Source organism: Sapajus apella, unplaced genomic scaffold, assembly GCF_009761245.1.
Source record: "Sapajus apella isolate SASKATOON/1434 unplaced genomic scaffold, GSC_monkey_1.0 scaffold13, whole genome shotgun sequence".
In the NCBI taxonomy this organism is placed as follows: Eukaryota; Metazoa; Chordata; class Mammalia; order Primates; family Cebidae; genus Sapajus; species Sapajus apella.
Window position 1 is genome coordinate 7,046,367 of NW_022436953.1, and position 15,371 is coordinate 7,061,737.

The window sequence follows — 15,371 nt, forward strand, 5'->3', positions numbered from 1 at the left end:
GGTGCCAACCTCTTGCTAAGGGCAGCAGTAGATACCTCTGGAAATGTCTAGGGGAGGGGGTTGTCTTAGGAAAGAGCATTGTGGAGCTCAGGGCTCAGGCCAGTGGTGCGTGGAAGGTGAGGGAGGAGCCCCTGCCCCCGAAGGGGAGTGGAGCTGCTGAGAGGAGCTGCATCTTGAAGGAGGTGTGCCCAGGTGGGGCTGCTCGGCCTTAGTTGGCTAGAATTGGTGGGGCCTGGGAAGGCGGGAGCTGGGAGGGTTAGTTACCCCCTTGACATTCAACACAGAAAAGTCCCTCAACCGGAAACTATAAAAGAGTCATCTGTAGTAGCCAGCAAGAGGCACTAACTAGTGGTTTCAAGAGGAACTCAACTAGCAGAGCTTGCTAGAACTTACTATGAGAACCTTGGTAGAGCTGCTAGAAACCGCAGAGAATTAAAGGCAATTACACAGGCTGGGCCAGTGGCTTATGCCTGTAATCCCAGCACTTTGGGAGGCTGAGGCAGGTGGATCACCTGAGGTCAGGAGTTTGAGACCAGCCTGGCCAACATGGTGAAACCCCATCTCTATTAAAAATACAAAAATTAGCTGGGTGTGGTGGTGCATGCCTGTAATCCCAGCTACTCGGGAGACTGAGGCAGAAGAATCGCTTGAATATGGGAGGGGGAAGTTGCCACTGCACTCCAGCCTGGGTAACAGATCAAAGCTTCATCACAAACAAAACAAAGACAATTACACAATGAAACGATTTAACTATTTAGGCCGCAGACTGAGGTAGGAGCTCAGAGCCAGAGCCAGCCCTCCTGGGATGAAATTCCAGTTCTTTTTTTTTTTTTTTTTTTTTTTGAGACGGAGTTTCGCTCTTGCTACCCAGGCTGGAGTGCAATGGCGCGATCTCGGTTCACCGCAACCTCCGCCTCCTGGGTTCAGGCAATTCTCCTGCCTCAGCCTCCTGAGTAGCTGGGATTACAGGCACGCACCACCATGCCCAGCTAATTTTTTTGTATTTTCAGTAGAGATGGGGTTTCACCATGTTGACCAGGATAGTCTCGATCTCTTGACCTCGTGATCCACCCGCCTCAGCCTCCCAAAGTGCTGGGATTACAGGCGTGAGCCACCGCGCCCGGCTTAAATTCCAGTTCTTAGTCGGGTGATCCTGGGCACCTTAACCTCATTTTTCTCTTCTAAAAAAATGGGGTTAATCATCAGACCTATTTTATTATCATGAGGATTAAATGAGTTAATATAGGTAGAGAAATTAGAACACTGCCTGGCACCATAGCAAGCACAGTATAAGCATATACTGCTATTATTATCATCATTATTATTATTTAGAATTGACATCTAGAGACCAGACCCCTGGCAGATGTATTTAGATTCTTGCTACTCAAAGATTGGTCCACTGACCAAAAGCATATCAGTATATCGCCCGGGAGCTTGTTTAAACTGTGGAATCTCAGACTCAGTCCTGGCTGCACTGAGTCTGAACCTGTACTTAACAAGGACCTCGGTGAACCGAGTCCACATTAAAGTCTGTGAAGCACCTGGACGCCACACCAGGCAGAGATTGGGCTACTTTAAAAAGGAGGCCAACAAGACTTAGGCTGCTTTGCTGTGGGGTCCCCACTGGCCTGGAAAGACCCCAGCGCGGCATTTCACCTGGGAACACTGCAGCTTCTAGCCTGGCCGGGACCCTACACGTCAGTGTGCTGGGACAGCCTGGTGCCCAGTGCCAAGGCAGGGGCGCGGTGGCTCAGGCCACCCCCCCAGAGCCCGAGAGATCCAGCGAGGTCCAGGGGCGGCTTGCTGGAGTACCAGGTGCTCAGGAGGCGGTCCACCTGCTCCCGGCTGGAGATTGCGCGCAGATGGGCCTTCCCGCTGCCACTGTCCAGGTCTTCTGGGGGCTCAGGCACTGTGCAGGGCTCAGGGCTCCCGCCTGCAGGGTGGCGGCGCAGCCCCCGCGCCTGCAGCTCATTCTGCATGCTGGCGAAGAAGTGCAGCACGCAGCGGTGCGCGAAGTCCCGCGCATGCTCACAGCAGGTCTCGTCGAAGAGCTTCTGCTCCAGGTCGACGTAGTTGCTCCAGTATCTGCGCTGCAGGAAGACTGTCTGGTCGAAGAAGGGCCTCAGGCAGCGGGCCAGGAAGGCCAAGATGATCAGCAACAGAGTCGCACTCCAGCCAATGGCCTACAGGGTAGGGAGGCCCGAGGTTAGGTGTGGGTGGGGCCTAATCCTAAAAATATCTATTTATGAATGAGTATATGAATGTTGCATATTTGACCATGTCTACATAATAATATTCTGCATTTGCCAATGGATTCAAATACTCCTTAGAGAATTTGACAGCAGCATATCACTCCAAACATCGTAGTTCATTAATCAGAGTATTGGATGAAATGGGAGCAAATAATGGGCACAAAGAAAATTAATGTGATCATCAGATTACATGTCCTTTTTTGTATCCCTGTAACCTTGTAAATTGAATTAACTCTTAGAGCATCTGCTACCTGAGGAATTGTCCTGTATAGTGTGGCAAAGATATTCCAAAGTCCCTCCATTTACATTTCCCATCCATCTTTCCTCAAATCTATCCACTTTCCTATTCAGTCATCGTCCTGCCAACCATCCTCCATCCATCCATCTATCCTCCCTTCCATTCATTCTCTCATCCTTTCATCCATTCACCCGTTCAACCATCTCCCCACCCATCCAATCATCCATCCTCCCTTCCATTCATTCTCTCATCCTTTCATCCATTCACCCGTTCAACCATCTCCCCACCCATCCAATCATCCATCCTCTTGTCTGACTGTAAATCTGTCATCTTCCCATCCATTCAACCTCCTAACTATCCTTCCATCTGTCCATCATCCATCCTTCTCTTCTCCCATCCATTCATGCTGCCATATGCTCCTCCTTCCTTCCCTTCATCTATCTTCGCATCCATCCCCTCATCCAACCATTCATCATCCATCTTCTCATAGTTTTATTTATTTATTTTATTTTTTGAGATGGAGTCTGGCTCTGTTGCCCAGGCTGGAGTGCAATGGTGTGATTCGGCTCACTGTAACCTCCGCCTCCTAGGTTCAGGCGATTCTCCTGCCTCAGACTCCTGAGTAGCTGGGACTACAGGTGCATGCCACCATGCTCAACACATTTTTGTATTTTCAGTAAAGATGAGGTTTTACCATGTTGGCCAGGCTGGTCTTGAATTCCTGACCTCATGTGATTCACCCACCTCAGCCTCCTAAAGTGCTGGAATTATAGGCATGAGCCACCATGTTAGGTCCCTGTCATCTTTTTTATCCAGTCCCTTGTCATCCTTGTGGGTGCTTATCTGTCTGTCTTCTCATCTAGGCATCCACTGTGCTATATTTTGTGGGAGGCCCTGTGCTAGGAACTGGGGGCTCAGTCTTTGCTCTCACAGAGCTCATACCTTAGTGGAGGAAATAGATAATTAAATAGGTGATGACTGGGTACATGTCATAGAGAAGGAGTCCAGAGGAGGGACACCCAAGTTGACCTTGAGGGCCAAGACTGACGGATGAATGACAGTGACACACAATATGAACAGAGGACAGTGTTCCAAGCCAGGAGTGAGAACAAACTGGAAGCAGTTCTCTAAAGCTGGAGCCCACACCCGGCAGAATCCTCTTCCTCCTCTCCACCTTCCAAAGCCATAGTCTCTTCAAGGCCTAGTTTGAGACCTGGGCACTTATGTGGACCTGGAGCAGGGAAGTCATGCCGCTAAACCACAGGGACATATTTGAATCCTTATCATTTACAGAAGTGATTTCCATGATTTATAAAGCTCTCTCATTTGGCATCTCACAGGACTCACCCCCATCAGCAAATTTAAGGTAAGTAAAACCAAACAACTTGCTAAACTTTACATGATTGGTAACTTACAGCTGAGTCAGGATTCAAACCCTGGTCTCACTGCAAATTCCATGCTCATTCCACTGAATTAGGGAAAGCCTAGAGTGTTGAAGCCTGCAGGGATTATCAAGATGGGGGAGACCAAGCTCCCCTGTATTTTGCATGAGAAACAGGTTCAGAGGGGTAGTCCTGTGGCCAAGGGACTACCCCTGCACCCTGGTCCTCCCTCCACTGCACTGTTGGCCAGCCCATGAGCCTGTCAGACTCCCCAAGGGGCAGGGGCTATGTCTTTATTATCTATAGCCCTGGTGGTGCTCCGTGTGTAGTGGGTTCACATGCATACTTTTTGGTGGACACAGCCCAGTGCTGGGGCTCTGGGAGCAGTGGTGGTGGAATCTGGAGTCTGGGCTGGGAGTAGAGCTGGGGTGTGTCCCCCAGGATAATAGAGTTGGTGCCTTTTGGGAAGACAGGCATCTGGAAAGGACCTACATTGTTGGAAGGTGGTGAAGAGGAATAATGAAATTTCATCAGATCCCTGCTCTGCCTCTTATAAGCTGTGTGACTTTGGCCTTATGAACTAAATTCTCAGAGCCTGCTTCCTCACCTGGAGAATGGGATGATAATTTTTTCCCCAAATTAAATGAAATAGTACATATAAAATGCTCACTGCATTGCCTGGCACACAAATGCCCAACAAGTGGAGATTAGTATTATTTCTCACGGGTGGGAAGAAGGTGTGCAGTGCCTCCTGGGGATGGGCTGAACCCATCATCTGTCATTCTTCATCACCCGCAACCCCACCCCAGAACCAATGCAGGGGATTGGTGAGGGTGCAAGGGCGAGGGGAGGATCACCCCAGTTACCTGTGACAGGCACCGCAGGTAACGAGACACCGCCTTCCGAACAGGGCTATCCCTGACCAGCTCATCCTCCTTGCAGGGAACCTTGGCCAGGAAGAGCTGTACCTGACTGGGGGTCATGTTGGCAAAATCCAGAAACTTCTCAGGGTCCACAGAGCTGCTGAAGGCACACACAAAGCACTTCCCATCAAGGAGGGCCAGCAGGATCCAGACCAGGGGGGCGGCCAGCGCCCTCTGCAGCACAGAGGAGCACATGTACCTGGGAGCGGAGGAAGGAGGGTGTCACAGGGGGCAGCCCGAAGTCAGCTGCAGCGGGGTGGCTACAGGGGGAGTGCAAGGATGGACTGCTGGGAAGTCCCAGGTGGGGTTACATCAGGCTGCAGCTCCCAGTGTAGAGCTCTCAGCAACCGAAGGCAGGGAGGAAGGAGGGCTGGGGGCCCTGGGATCCCCAGGGCTGTTGCACTGAGGAGTTGGTATTCCTCCTGTCCTAGGCCTTGCAGCAGACACTCTGGTGCCCTGTCCATGCCTGAGGCATCTGTGGCTTTGGTGGCTTGTTCTATTCACCTCCTACCTCAAGCACCTGCATTGTTCTGCCCGCAGGGCTTTGGAGGATTTTTTGCTCCAGAGAGGGGTAGGCTGAAAGCATTCAAAAGTTACCTCCCAAATCAATCTTCAACCCCAGACAGACAAGGCCTTGTGGATAAATATCCCAGTTTCTTAACTCCTCAGTGGGACAATTCTGAGGTGTGTTCTACGCATGCTCTGAGGGGGACCCCTGAGGGATTGAGCCCCAGTTGCCCACTCATTATCACATTCTTTCCAGAGCCTGCTTTTGGAGGAGAGCCTAAGCTAAGGCAGCTCTGCCGGTAACCCTCCAAAGGCAGCACCTCTAACACCTCTGCCCACAAGGCATTCCAGGAGCCCACCCTCCGACTGGCCTCAGGCATATTTTTTGACCAACTCTGCCCCTGCCTGTAGTGACCTTGATGGGGTGCTGGCCACAGGACAGGAGCCCAGTGGAGCTGTGCCCGCTGGACCCCAGAGGAAAAGCCAAGGACACACCCAGTGCCTGTGACCCACCCTGCACAGCTGAATTGCAGGGAGATGTTCCCCAGAACACGGAACAGAGGCTCAGGGTGCACCAGGTGCAGATGTTGTTTCTGCCTTGGATTGTACACAAAACCTCTAATGGTGGCCAGGCATCGTGCCTCACACCTGTAATCCCAGAACTTTGGGAGGCCAAGGCAGGTAATCACCTGAGGTCATGAGTTCGAAATCATCTTGGCCAATATGATGAAACACTTGCTCTACTAAAAATACAAAAATTACCCAGGCATGGTGGCAGGCACCTGCAATCCCAGCTACTCAGGAGGCTGAGGCAGGAGAATTGCTTGAACCCAGGAGGCGGAGGTTGCAGTGAGCTGAAATCACACCACTGCACTCAAGTCTGCTTGACAGAGCAAGACTCTATCTCAAAAAACAAACAAACAAAACAAACAAAAATCCAATGGTGTGTGCATGACCAGGTGTGTGCATGACCTACCCACCAGTGTGAGCTATAAATATGTTCTAGGCAGTGGTGGCTTTAGCATTTTCTTTTCTCTTCCTTTTTTTTTTTTTCCCCAGGGAGTCTTGCTCTGTCACCCAGGCTGGAGTGCAGTGGCACTATCTTGGCTCACTGTAACCGCCACCTCCTGGGTTCAATAGATTCTCTTTCCTCAGCCTCCTGAGAAGCTGGGACTATAGGTGCCCACCACCACACCTGGCTACTTTTTTGTACTCCTTAGTAGAGATGGGGTTTTGCCATGTTGGCTAGGCTGGTCTTGAACTCCTGACCTTAGGTGATCCACTCACCTCAGCCTCCCAAAGTGCTGGGATTACAGGCATGAGTCGCTGTGCCTGGCTTTGACTTTAGCATTTTCTATGGATGGCAATGTGGTTAGACGATGTACCTGGACACTCGTTATGAAGTTACATTAGATGTATTTGAGAACACCTCTACTGTCTATATCAGAGAATGGGGGAGAGGAGGAGGTGGTGTGTGAGCGGAAGCCCACTAAGCCCTCCTGTCACTGCCTGCAGATATAGAGCACTTAGAGATTTTTTTCTAAAACAGGAAGGGCAGCTGTTCATCTTGGCCTGTTCAGTCAGCCTGGGTTTGAATCTGAGCAATGACACTTCCTGGCTGTGGGAGCTTGGTCGAGTTACGTAAATTCTCTGTGACCGAAGTTCCCTGTCCTTAAAAATGGATCCAAGGTGCAGCTTGAGGACTCAGGTAGAATTCAGAGAGGCCGTGCACTCAAAGCTCTTAGCACTGAGCTTGGCCCTTCGTGAGTGTCCGATGAATTGCTCAATTCCAACTGACTCTGCTACAGAGCGCCATGCATGTGCTAGGCTCTGGGGACATAGAATGCAGTAGGTAAGGTCCTCGCCCTAGGGAGCTTACAAGAGAGGGATGAAGCCTTTTTTTTTGAGATGGAGTTTTGCTCTTGTTGCCCAGGCTGAAGTGCAATGGCGTGATCTCGGCTCACTGCAATTTCTGCCTCTAGGGTTCAAGCAATTCTCATGCCTGAGCTTCCCAAGTAGCTGGGATTACAGGCATATGCCACTATGCCTGGCTAATTTTTGTAATTTTAGTAGAGATGGGGTTTTGCCATGTTGGCCGGGATGGTCTTGAACTCCTGACCAGGCGATCTACCTGCCTCAGCCTCCCAAAGTGCTGGGATTACAGGTGTGAGCCACCGCTCCAGGGTGCAGCCTTTATGCCAATCATTACCTCTCACTACGTGCAAAAAACTGCTATGCATGTCATGGGATGGCCCTTCAAGCATGTGGTGAATTATAATCCATGGCCAGTGTGACTGATGTGATGTTGGGGCTCAGAAAACAATACCCCAAAATCAAGAAGCAAAAGTTTTTTTTTTTTTTAACCTTCTCCTGTCCCTCTACCTGCTCCCCTTCCCCTTCCCCCTACCCAGTCTCTGGCTCCTTATTCTCCCCAAGACTAGTCATAGAAACTAGAATCCATCTTCTCCAAGATGGATCATAGAAACCAAAACCCCTTTTCTCCAAAGCTGCCTCCGTGAAACCTAAAAATATGACTCCAACTTCCCCTGCCTTTCTGTCTAAAAACTGGCCATAAAGAAATGATCTGACCTACCTAGTTTCATTGTAGGTCATAAGACTCCCTTCTAGAGAGGGTCCTGCCCCATGTGTGGGAGAAAGGAACGCTGTATAGAGAGGCCAGGAAGAACATAGACGGCCTTGCTGAGTTCCTCACTCTGTCTATAGCATTAGTTCATCCCTGTTTTTGTTCAATTCTATTTCTGTGTGGCTATCCAGACCTTGTTGAACCTAAGCATAAAAATGGACCGTTTCCCCTGTATCTTTGGGTCTTATTCTGCCTGTGGCACATAAAACTGTAATCAGATAAATTTGTATGCCTTTTCTCTTTTTTGTTTTATTGAGATGGAGTCTTGCTCTGTTGCCCAAGCTGGAGTGCAGTGATGCGATCTTGGCTTACTGCAACCTCTACCTCCTGGGTTTAAGCTATTCTCTTGCCTCAGCCTCCTGAGTAGCTAGGATTACAGGCACGTGTCACCACGCCTGGCTAGTTTTTGTATTTTTGATAGAGATGGGGTGTCACCATGTTGATCAGGCTGGTCTCGAACTCCTGACCTCAGGTGATCCACTCGCCTCGGCCTCCCAAAGTGCTGGGATTACAGGCGTGAGCCACCATGTCCGGCCCCTTTTCTCTTATTAATTTGCCTTTTGTCAGTTGATTTTCAGCAGAACTTCAGAGGGCAAAGAGGAAGTTTTCCTGAAGCCCCTCAGTGGCCTGGGTAATTGGGAATCCTGTGTGCTGCCTATGTTTACAGCACTGGCCATGGAAAGGTGACAAATGATAGGAACAGAAATAAGTTTCCAGAATGAAAACTGGCAAGTGGGTCTCTGTGAGCCGATAATTCCTAGTTGGGGGAAGGAGGGGGCACACCTGCAGGGTGAGTGGAGAATCCCCTGATAATGGGGATGGCTGGGGTTTGGGGGTGCATCTGGCAGTGCCTGTGGGGTGGCTGGAGAACCCCTGACCATGTTCACATGGAATGATTGGGGTTTGGGGGTGCACTTGGCAGTGCCTGTGGGGTGGCTGGGGAGCCCCTGGCAAAGCCCTTGGGTCACCGAGTGGTGTGGTAACATACCTGATGATGCCTGGGTCCTTCCTCCGGTGCCCCGAGGGCCGGCGCCACTCCTCAACCATCACCACAGATTGCCGGTTGGCGAGGAGGCCACAGAGAAACAGGGCGAGTGGGGGTGTGAGCAGCAGGCCCAGGCCGTAGAGTGCATTGTAGCGCGCCAGGCAGGGACAGTTGAAGTCGAAGGAGGAGTACAGCTTGACGGTGACTGCAGCCAGCAGCAGGCAGATGCCATTCATCACCGACTCTGAGCTCGACTGGAAGTGCTGGAAGAGCATGCGGAATTTATCCATGGCTCCAGCCTGGGTGGGTGGGTGGCTGTCGGGCGGGCACAGTGAGGCTCTGGCCACCTTCCTGGTGTCTGCTGTGCTGGGGATGAGCCTGGGATCTGCAAGCGGTTCTCTCTCTTCTTCCAAGGGCCTGAGGGGCCAAGGAGGAAGCAGTGCTCAGGCCCCAGCCCAGGCTCCCGGAGTCCAGCCGGGCACTTAAGGCAAGGACAGGCTCTCTCCACAGAGTCTCCCCTGCCCTGGTGCCACTCCCCCCATCTCTGAGGGAATGAGTCACCCTCTGTGACCAGCAGCCCAAAGCACCTCTAGGCAAATGGGCTCCGCCCTGTAACTCCATTCCTCCTAGCCCATTTCTCTTTGCTTTAGGGTCTGTATGCTCAGGCCTGACAGCTGCCGGAGTTTCCTCGGGGGATGGGCAAATTCTGGGTGTGGTGAGGCAAAGATGCTGACGGAGCCAAAGTATATTTTCTGGTCTTGATCAAAAACATGACTTTGAACTTGTCTCGGAGGCATAATAAAACAACAACGGCAGCAACAACAAGAAAATATGATGACTCAGTCAGCCCAGGGAGATTTCATGTTGGCTTTCAGGCAGCCGGGAGGAGCCAGAAAGGGCACCTATTCCTGCCTGAAGCCTTCTTGGAAGAGGAGACCCTTGAGAAGAGTCTTCAACTATGTTTCAGGATTTGCCATGAAAGGGGTGGTGGAAGGGGATGGCCTCCCTGGGAGACGTGCTAATCACTGTGCATTAACCACTGGGTGCCATGGGAGAGGCTGCTCAAGTGCCCCACCCACATGGGTTTCCCCTGCTTCTCCCACGTGAGGGATATGCATGTGAAACCACTGCCTCTTCTCTTAAGTCTCCTGATGTCACCAGGTCTCTTCTTGTGTCTCAGTTCCAGCCTCTCTGAAGGATGACAGCCCAGATATTTGAGGGACCCCCAAAACCTGCAAAATGATTTTTTTTTTTTTTTGAGACTGAGTCTTGCTCTGTCGCCCAGACTGGACTGCAGTGGCACTATCTTGGCTCACTACAACCTCTGCTTCCTGGATTCAATTGATTCTTCTGCCTCGGCCTCCTGAGTACCTGAGACTACAGGCATGCACCACCATGCCCAGCTAATTTTTGTATTTTTAGTAGAGATGGGGTTTCACCATGTTGGCCAGGCTGGTCTCCATCCCGTGTCCCCATGATCTGCCCGCCTCAATCTCCCAAAGTGCTGGGATTACAGATGTGAGCCACCATGCCCGGCCACAAAATGAATTTTGTAAAGGTCACTTAGCCTGTAAGTCAGATCATCCCAAATAAGTCCTGCAAATTTCACGACCACCAGTGTGGCCTGTACTTCTGATGAAGACAGAAAGAAACGTGGGTCTTATTATTATTACTATTATTTGAGACTGAGTCTTGCTCTGTCATGCAGGTTAGAGTGCAGTGGTATGATCTTGGTTCACTGCAGCATCCACCTCCCGGGTTCAAGTGATTCTCCTGCCTCAGTCTCCCAAGAAACTGGGATTACAGGTGCCCACCACCACATTCAGCTAAGTTTTGTATTTTTAGTAGAGACGGGGGTTTCGCCATGTTGATTAGGGTGGCCTCCAACTCCTGACCTCAGGTGATCCACCTGCCTTGGCTTTCCAAAGTGCTGGGATTACAGGCATGAGCCACTGAGCTTGGCCACTTATTATTTTTATTTTACATATTTATATGTTACTCTGGGTCCTCTGAGACAGATTTCCCTGTGTGAGGGAATCTGTCTCAGAGATTCCCTCACACAGGGAATGAGGAGGGACAGGAGAAGATGGGGAGAGCGACCAGCGGCCCTGCGAGTCTGACTCTGAGCAGAGGAGAGGGCAGGACATGGGTGAGAAACCCTTCAAGCCAGGAGGACAATCACCACCACATTTTCAGTTGGGTACAGTCCCAGAGGGGCTGTCTGAGGTCACATAGCCTAGTGGGAACAGAGCTAGGGAGGAAGCTGGGATCCTCCGTCTGTGCCTTTCAGCTTTAGTCACCCACTGGGCTGCTGACCTGAAAAGGGGACTGTCCTGGCCCAAGGCCAGGCTTCTTGACCCTGAACCAGCAGGGCGGGTGTGGACCAGGTGGGACGCAAACTGGGCTGGGAGAGTCATGAGCACCCCTCAATCCCATTCTAGTCTCAGGGAGGGATAGAGTGCCCTGAGGGGCCCCAGCCACTTTAACCCTGGGAGTTTCCAGAAAAGAGTAGACAATCCTGGCCTGGCACAGTGGTTCATGCCTGTAATCCTAGCACTTTGGGAGGCCGAGGCGGGCAGATCACGAGGTCAAGAGATCGAGACCACCCTGGCCAACATGGTGAAACCCAGCCTCTACTAAAAATACAAAAATTAGGTGGGCGTGGTGGCGCACCTGTAGTCCCAGCTACTCGGGAGGCTGAGGCAGGAGAATTCCTTGAACCTGGGAGTCGGAGGTTGCAGTGAGCCATGATCACCCCATTGTACTCTAGCCTGGGCGACAGAGTGAGACTGGTCTCAAAAAAAAAAAAGAACAGACAATGCTTCTGGGAGAAAACTGGGTCAAAGGCTCTCCAGGCCAACCTTTTCACAGCTCTTGCCTCTGAGAGGTAAGACAGAGTTCCCAGGTCAGCCTGGGTCCCTGGAGCCCTGCAGGGAAACGGTTGCTGAGTGACTGCAGTAGGGCTGACCCTTGCCGGGTATTTACAGGAAATACTTCAGCAAAGAAACAGGCCAGAAAGAAGCCTACCACAAAAGGGATATTATCTCTCAAAGAGAGGGGATGGTTTTAAAAAAAAATCTCTATTTTCCAAATGGTCTACTTTTATAATAGTAGACATAATAAATGATTATTATAATCATAATGATTTTTAACAATTTCCAGTAAAAATCATAAAATATTTTTTGTTTGTTTGTTTTCTGAGATGGAGTTTCACTCCTGTTGCTCAGGCTGGAGTGCAATGACGGTGATCTTGGCTCACTGCAACCTTCACCTCTTGGGTTCAAGCGATTCTTCTGTCTCAGACTCCCAAAGTGCTGGGATTACAGACATGAGCCGCCACGCTCGGCCAAAATATTTGTATTGGAAAAACATAAAAAAATAAAGGACAAGGCAAAAAGGAGAATCTCATTTTGTTGCCTGGAGCTTGGCCCTGCTGAACGAGGAGAGGAAGAAATAGAGGGTGTAATAAATGGGACTTCTTTTATTCACATGTATGGACCAATATTAAACTGCAGATCTGGCTGGGTATGGTGGCTCACATCCATAATCCCAGCACTCTGGGAGGCCAAGGCAGGCAGAGGCTGGAGCTCAGAAGTTTGAGACCAGCCTGACCAAAACATGACAAAACCCCATATCTACTAAAAATACAAAAAACTGTATTAGCTTCTTGGGAGGCTGAGGCACGAGAATTACTCAAACCCAGGAGGCGGAGGCTGTGGTGAGCCCAGATCACTGCTCTCCAGCCTGGCTAACAAAGAAAGACTTTAAAAATTTTCACATTTTTCTTTTTTTTTTTTTTTGAGAGAGAGTTTTGCTCTTGTAGCCCAGGCTGGAGTGCAATGGTGCGATCTTGGCTCACCGCAACCTTCGCCTCCCGGGTTCAAGCGATTCTCCTGCCTCGGCCTCTCAAGTAGCTGGGATTTCAGACATGCACCACCACACCCGGCTAATTTTATATTTTTAGCAGAGTCGGGGTTTCTGGATGTTGGTCAGACTGGTCTCGAACTCCTGACCTCAGGTGATCAGCCTGCCTCGGCCTCCCAAAGTGCTGGGAATACAGATGTGAGCCACCGCATGTGGCCTACATTTTTCTTTTTAATAATGATTTAAATCTTTTTTTTAAAACCAGTTGTAAATATGTGTTAATTTGCAATTGGAAGATCTTTATAGAATAAATCTTTGGTGTCTTTCTTTGTGTTGTTTTATTTTCAAATTGGAGTTCTGTGGGTATATTCTTGGGAGTCTTCCAGATTTTTTTTTTTTATCTTTGCAAAGGAGTCTCGATATTATTTGAGAAACACCGGCTTTACCATTCTTGGCATTCCTGTTATCGAGAGGGTTTTTTAGGACTAGATGCCCCCTCCTGGAGAAACTCGTTGTATGTGATGTGTGAGAGATGTGTCTATATACCTGTGTACGCATGTGTGTAGCGCATGTGTACATATTTGGTGTGTGTATGCATGTGTGTTTTCGTAAATATGGATGTGGCCGTCTTCCTGCTTTGTATATGGTGAGCATGCTCTACCCTGACGGTTCTTTCACTTCTTTTTCCTCCACAGGGAAGGCATGGAATGTGCGTTCCGCTTCTCAGGACTGGGAGACTATGGTTCTGCGTGTCCAGCAGAGTGCAGTGCCCTTTCTGACTCTCGGTGGCCTGATTCTCTGCTTCCCTGAGGACACAGGTCTTTGAGGGGTCCTGGCAGACCTGGGGAAAGCATTGTGGCACTTCTGTGGGCCCCACTCTGGTGACTCTACAGAGCCACATAGCCCTAAGGGCAGAGAGAGGCTGAAAATGAAATGAGGCCATCTAACAGATGGCGCTGGAACCACTGGAGAGCCATTAGGGAGCAATCTTTACTTCATGCCAAAATAAACTCCACAGGGTTCAAAGATTCAACATAAAAATTAAAGTCATACAAATTCTACAGGAAAACATATATGCATTTATTCATTATCAGAGGCTAATGAAGGTCTTTTTGGACAGACCCCAGAATTTAGTAGCCGTGGAGGAGAAGATGATGGACAAAGTAGGAGTCATAAAAATTAGAAGCTTCTATGGGCAAAAATACCAATAAGCAAAATAAAAATAACAAACGGAAAGAAGGGAATTTGTCATACATAGGCCACACAAAGGCCTCCTTCCCTTAATTTGCAGAAGGCTCATATAAATCAACAAAAAAGATGAACAATCCTATAGAAAAATGGGTAAAGGATTTGAACAGACTATTCAAAAAAAAAAAAAAAAAAGAGAGAGAGAGCGAGACAAGTGACCAAACATCCTGCAAAAATTCTTTTTCGCTCTTGTTGCCCAGGCGGGAGTGCATGGAGTGCAATGGCACAATCTCGGCTCACCGCAACCTCCACCTTCCAGGTTCAAGTGATTCTCCTGCCTCAGCCTCCTGAATAGCTGGGATTACAGGCATGTGTCACCACGCCCAGCTAATTTTGTATTTTTAGTAGCCATGGGGTTTCTCCCTGTCGGTCAGGCTGGTTTCAAACTCCTGACCTCAGGTGATCCGCCTGCTTCAGCCTTCCAAAGTGCTGGGATTATAGGCGTGAGCTACCAAGTCCGGCCACATGCTGCAAAAATTCATAATTAAATAAGAAATGAAACCACCAGTTAGTTGCCTTTAAAAATTGCCAAGTCGTTAGCAACTGAAAGATTGCTGAATGTTGGTGAAGCTTAAGGAAATAGCTACTTTCGTACCTCTATAGTTAGAGTAAGAATTGGTAGTTTTTTTGGTAGAACAGTTTGGCAATATATTTAAAGCAAAAATTTAAATACACATGCCCTTTGACTTAGTAATTACAAAGTCTGAATTCATCCCATGGGTAGATTTGCAGAAGTATCCAAGATAAACAAATAAGAATGTTCATTATAGCTCTTTTAATGACAAGCAAACTGGAAAGAACCTAAATTTCATCGACAGGGGACTGTTTAAATAAAGTATGACACAGCCATAAAATGGGATCCATGCAGCCATTAAAAGACTGAAGCAGGCCGGGTGTGGTCTCCTCTGCTGCTGGAAACCCCACCTAGGATGAAAGGCGAAAAGTGGCCTCAGAGAAGTGCACGTGCTCTGAGGGGAACATCTCAGTGATTGAAGAGGGGGCTAGTTATCTCAACAGCATATTTTCTCTACCATGAAGTAGCTAATGGAAACTATAAGGATATATGTTTCATCAGCAAAACTCTTTTCATTTTGAAGGAGGAAAAGGCTTGGCATGGTGGCTCACACCTGTAATCTCAGCACTTTGGGAGGCCGAGGCGGGTGGATCATGAGGTCAGGAGATTGAGAACATCCTGGCTAACACGGTGAAACCTCATCTCTACTAAAAATACAAAAAATTAGCCAAGCATGGTGGCACATGCCTGTAGTCCCAGCTACTCCAGAGGCTGGGGCAGGAGAATTGCTTGAACCCGGGAGGGGGAGGTTGCA

At 49.4% G+C, this 15,371-nt stretch overlaps 1 protein-coding gene across 1 annotated transcript; it reads right to left on the reverse strand.

Annotated features, from left to right (window-relative positions):
* Positions 1–1,315: 1,315 nt before the first annotated feature.
* On the reverse strand, positions 1,316–9,464 carry CALHM3 (calcium homeostasis modulator 3). The gene is made up of 3 exons (XM_032281133.1): positions 8,935–9,464; positions 4,739–4,994; positions 1,316–2,183 (listed from the first exon to the last, which is right to left on the reverse strand). Exons 1-3 carry the CDS (start codon positions 9,219–9,221, stop codon positions 1,692–1,694), a joined length of 1,035 nt encoding a protein of 344 aa, XP_032137024.1. The 5' UTR covers positions 9,222–9,464; the 3' UTR covers positions 1,316–1,691.
* Between the last annotated feature and the right edge of the window lie 5,907 nt (positions 9,465–15,371).

Coding starts and splice junctions, on each gene's coding strand:
- CALHM3 (XM_032281133.1), bottom strand. CDS start 9,221: ATGGATAAATTCCGCATGCTCTTCCAGCACTTCCAGTCGAGCTCAGAG. Junction 4,995..8,934: donor AAGGACCCAGGCATCATCAG/GTATGTTACCAC, acceptor CTCCGCTCCCAG/GTACATGTGCTCCTCTGTGC. Junction 2,184..4,738: donor ACCTGCGGTGCCTGTCACAG/GTAACTGGGGTG, acceptor CCTACCCTGTAG/GCCATTGGCTGGAGTGCGAC.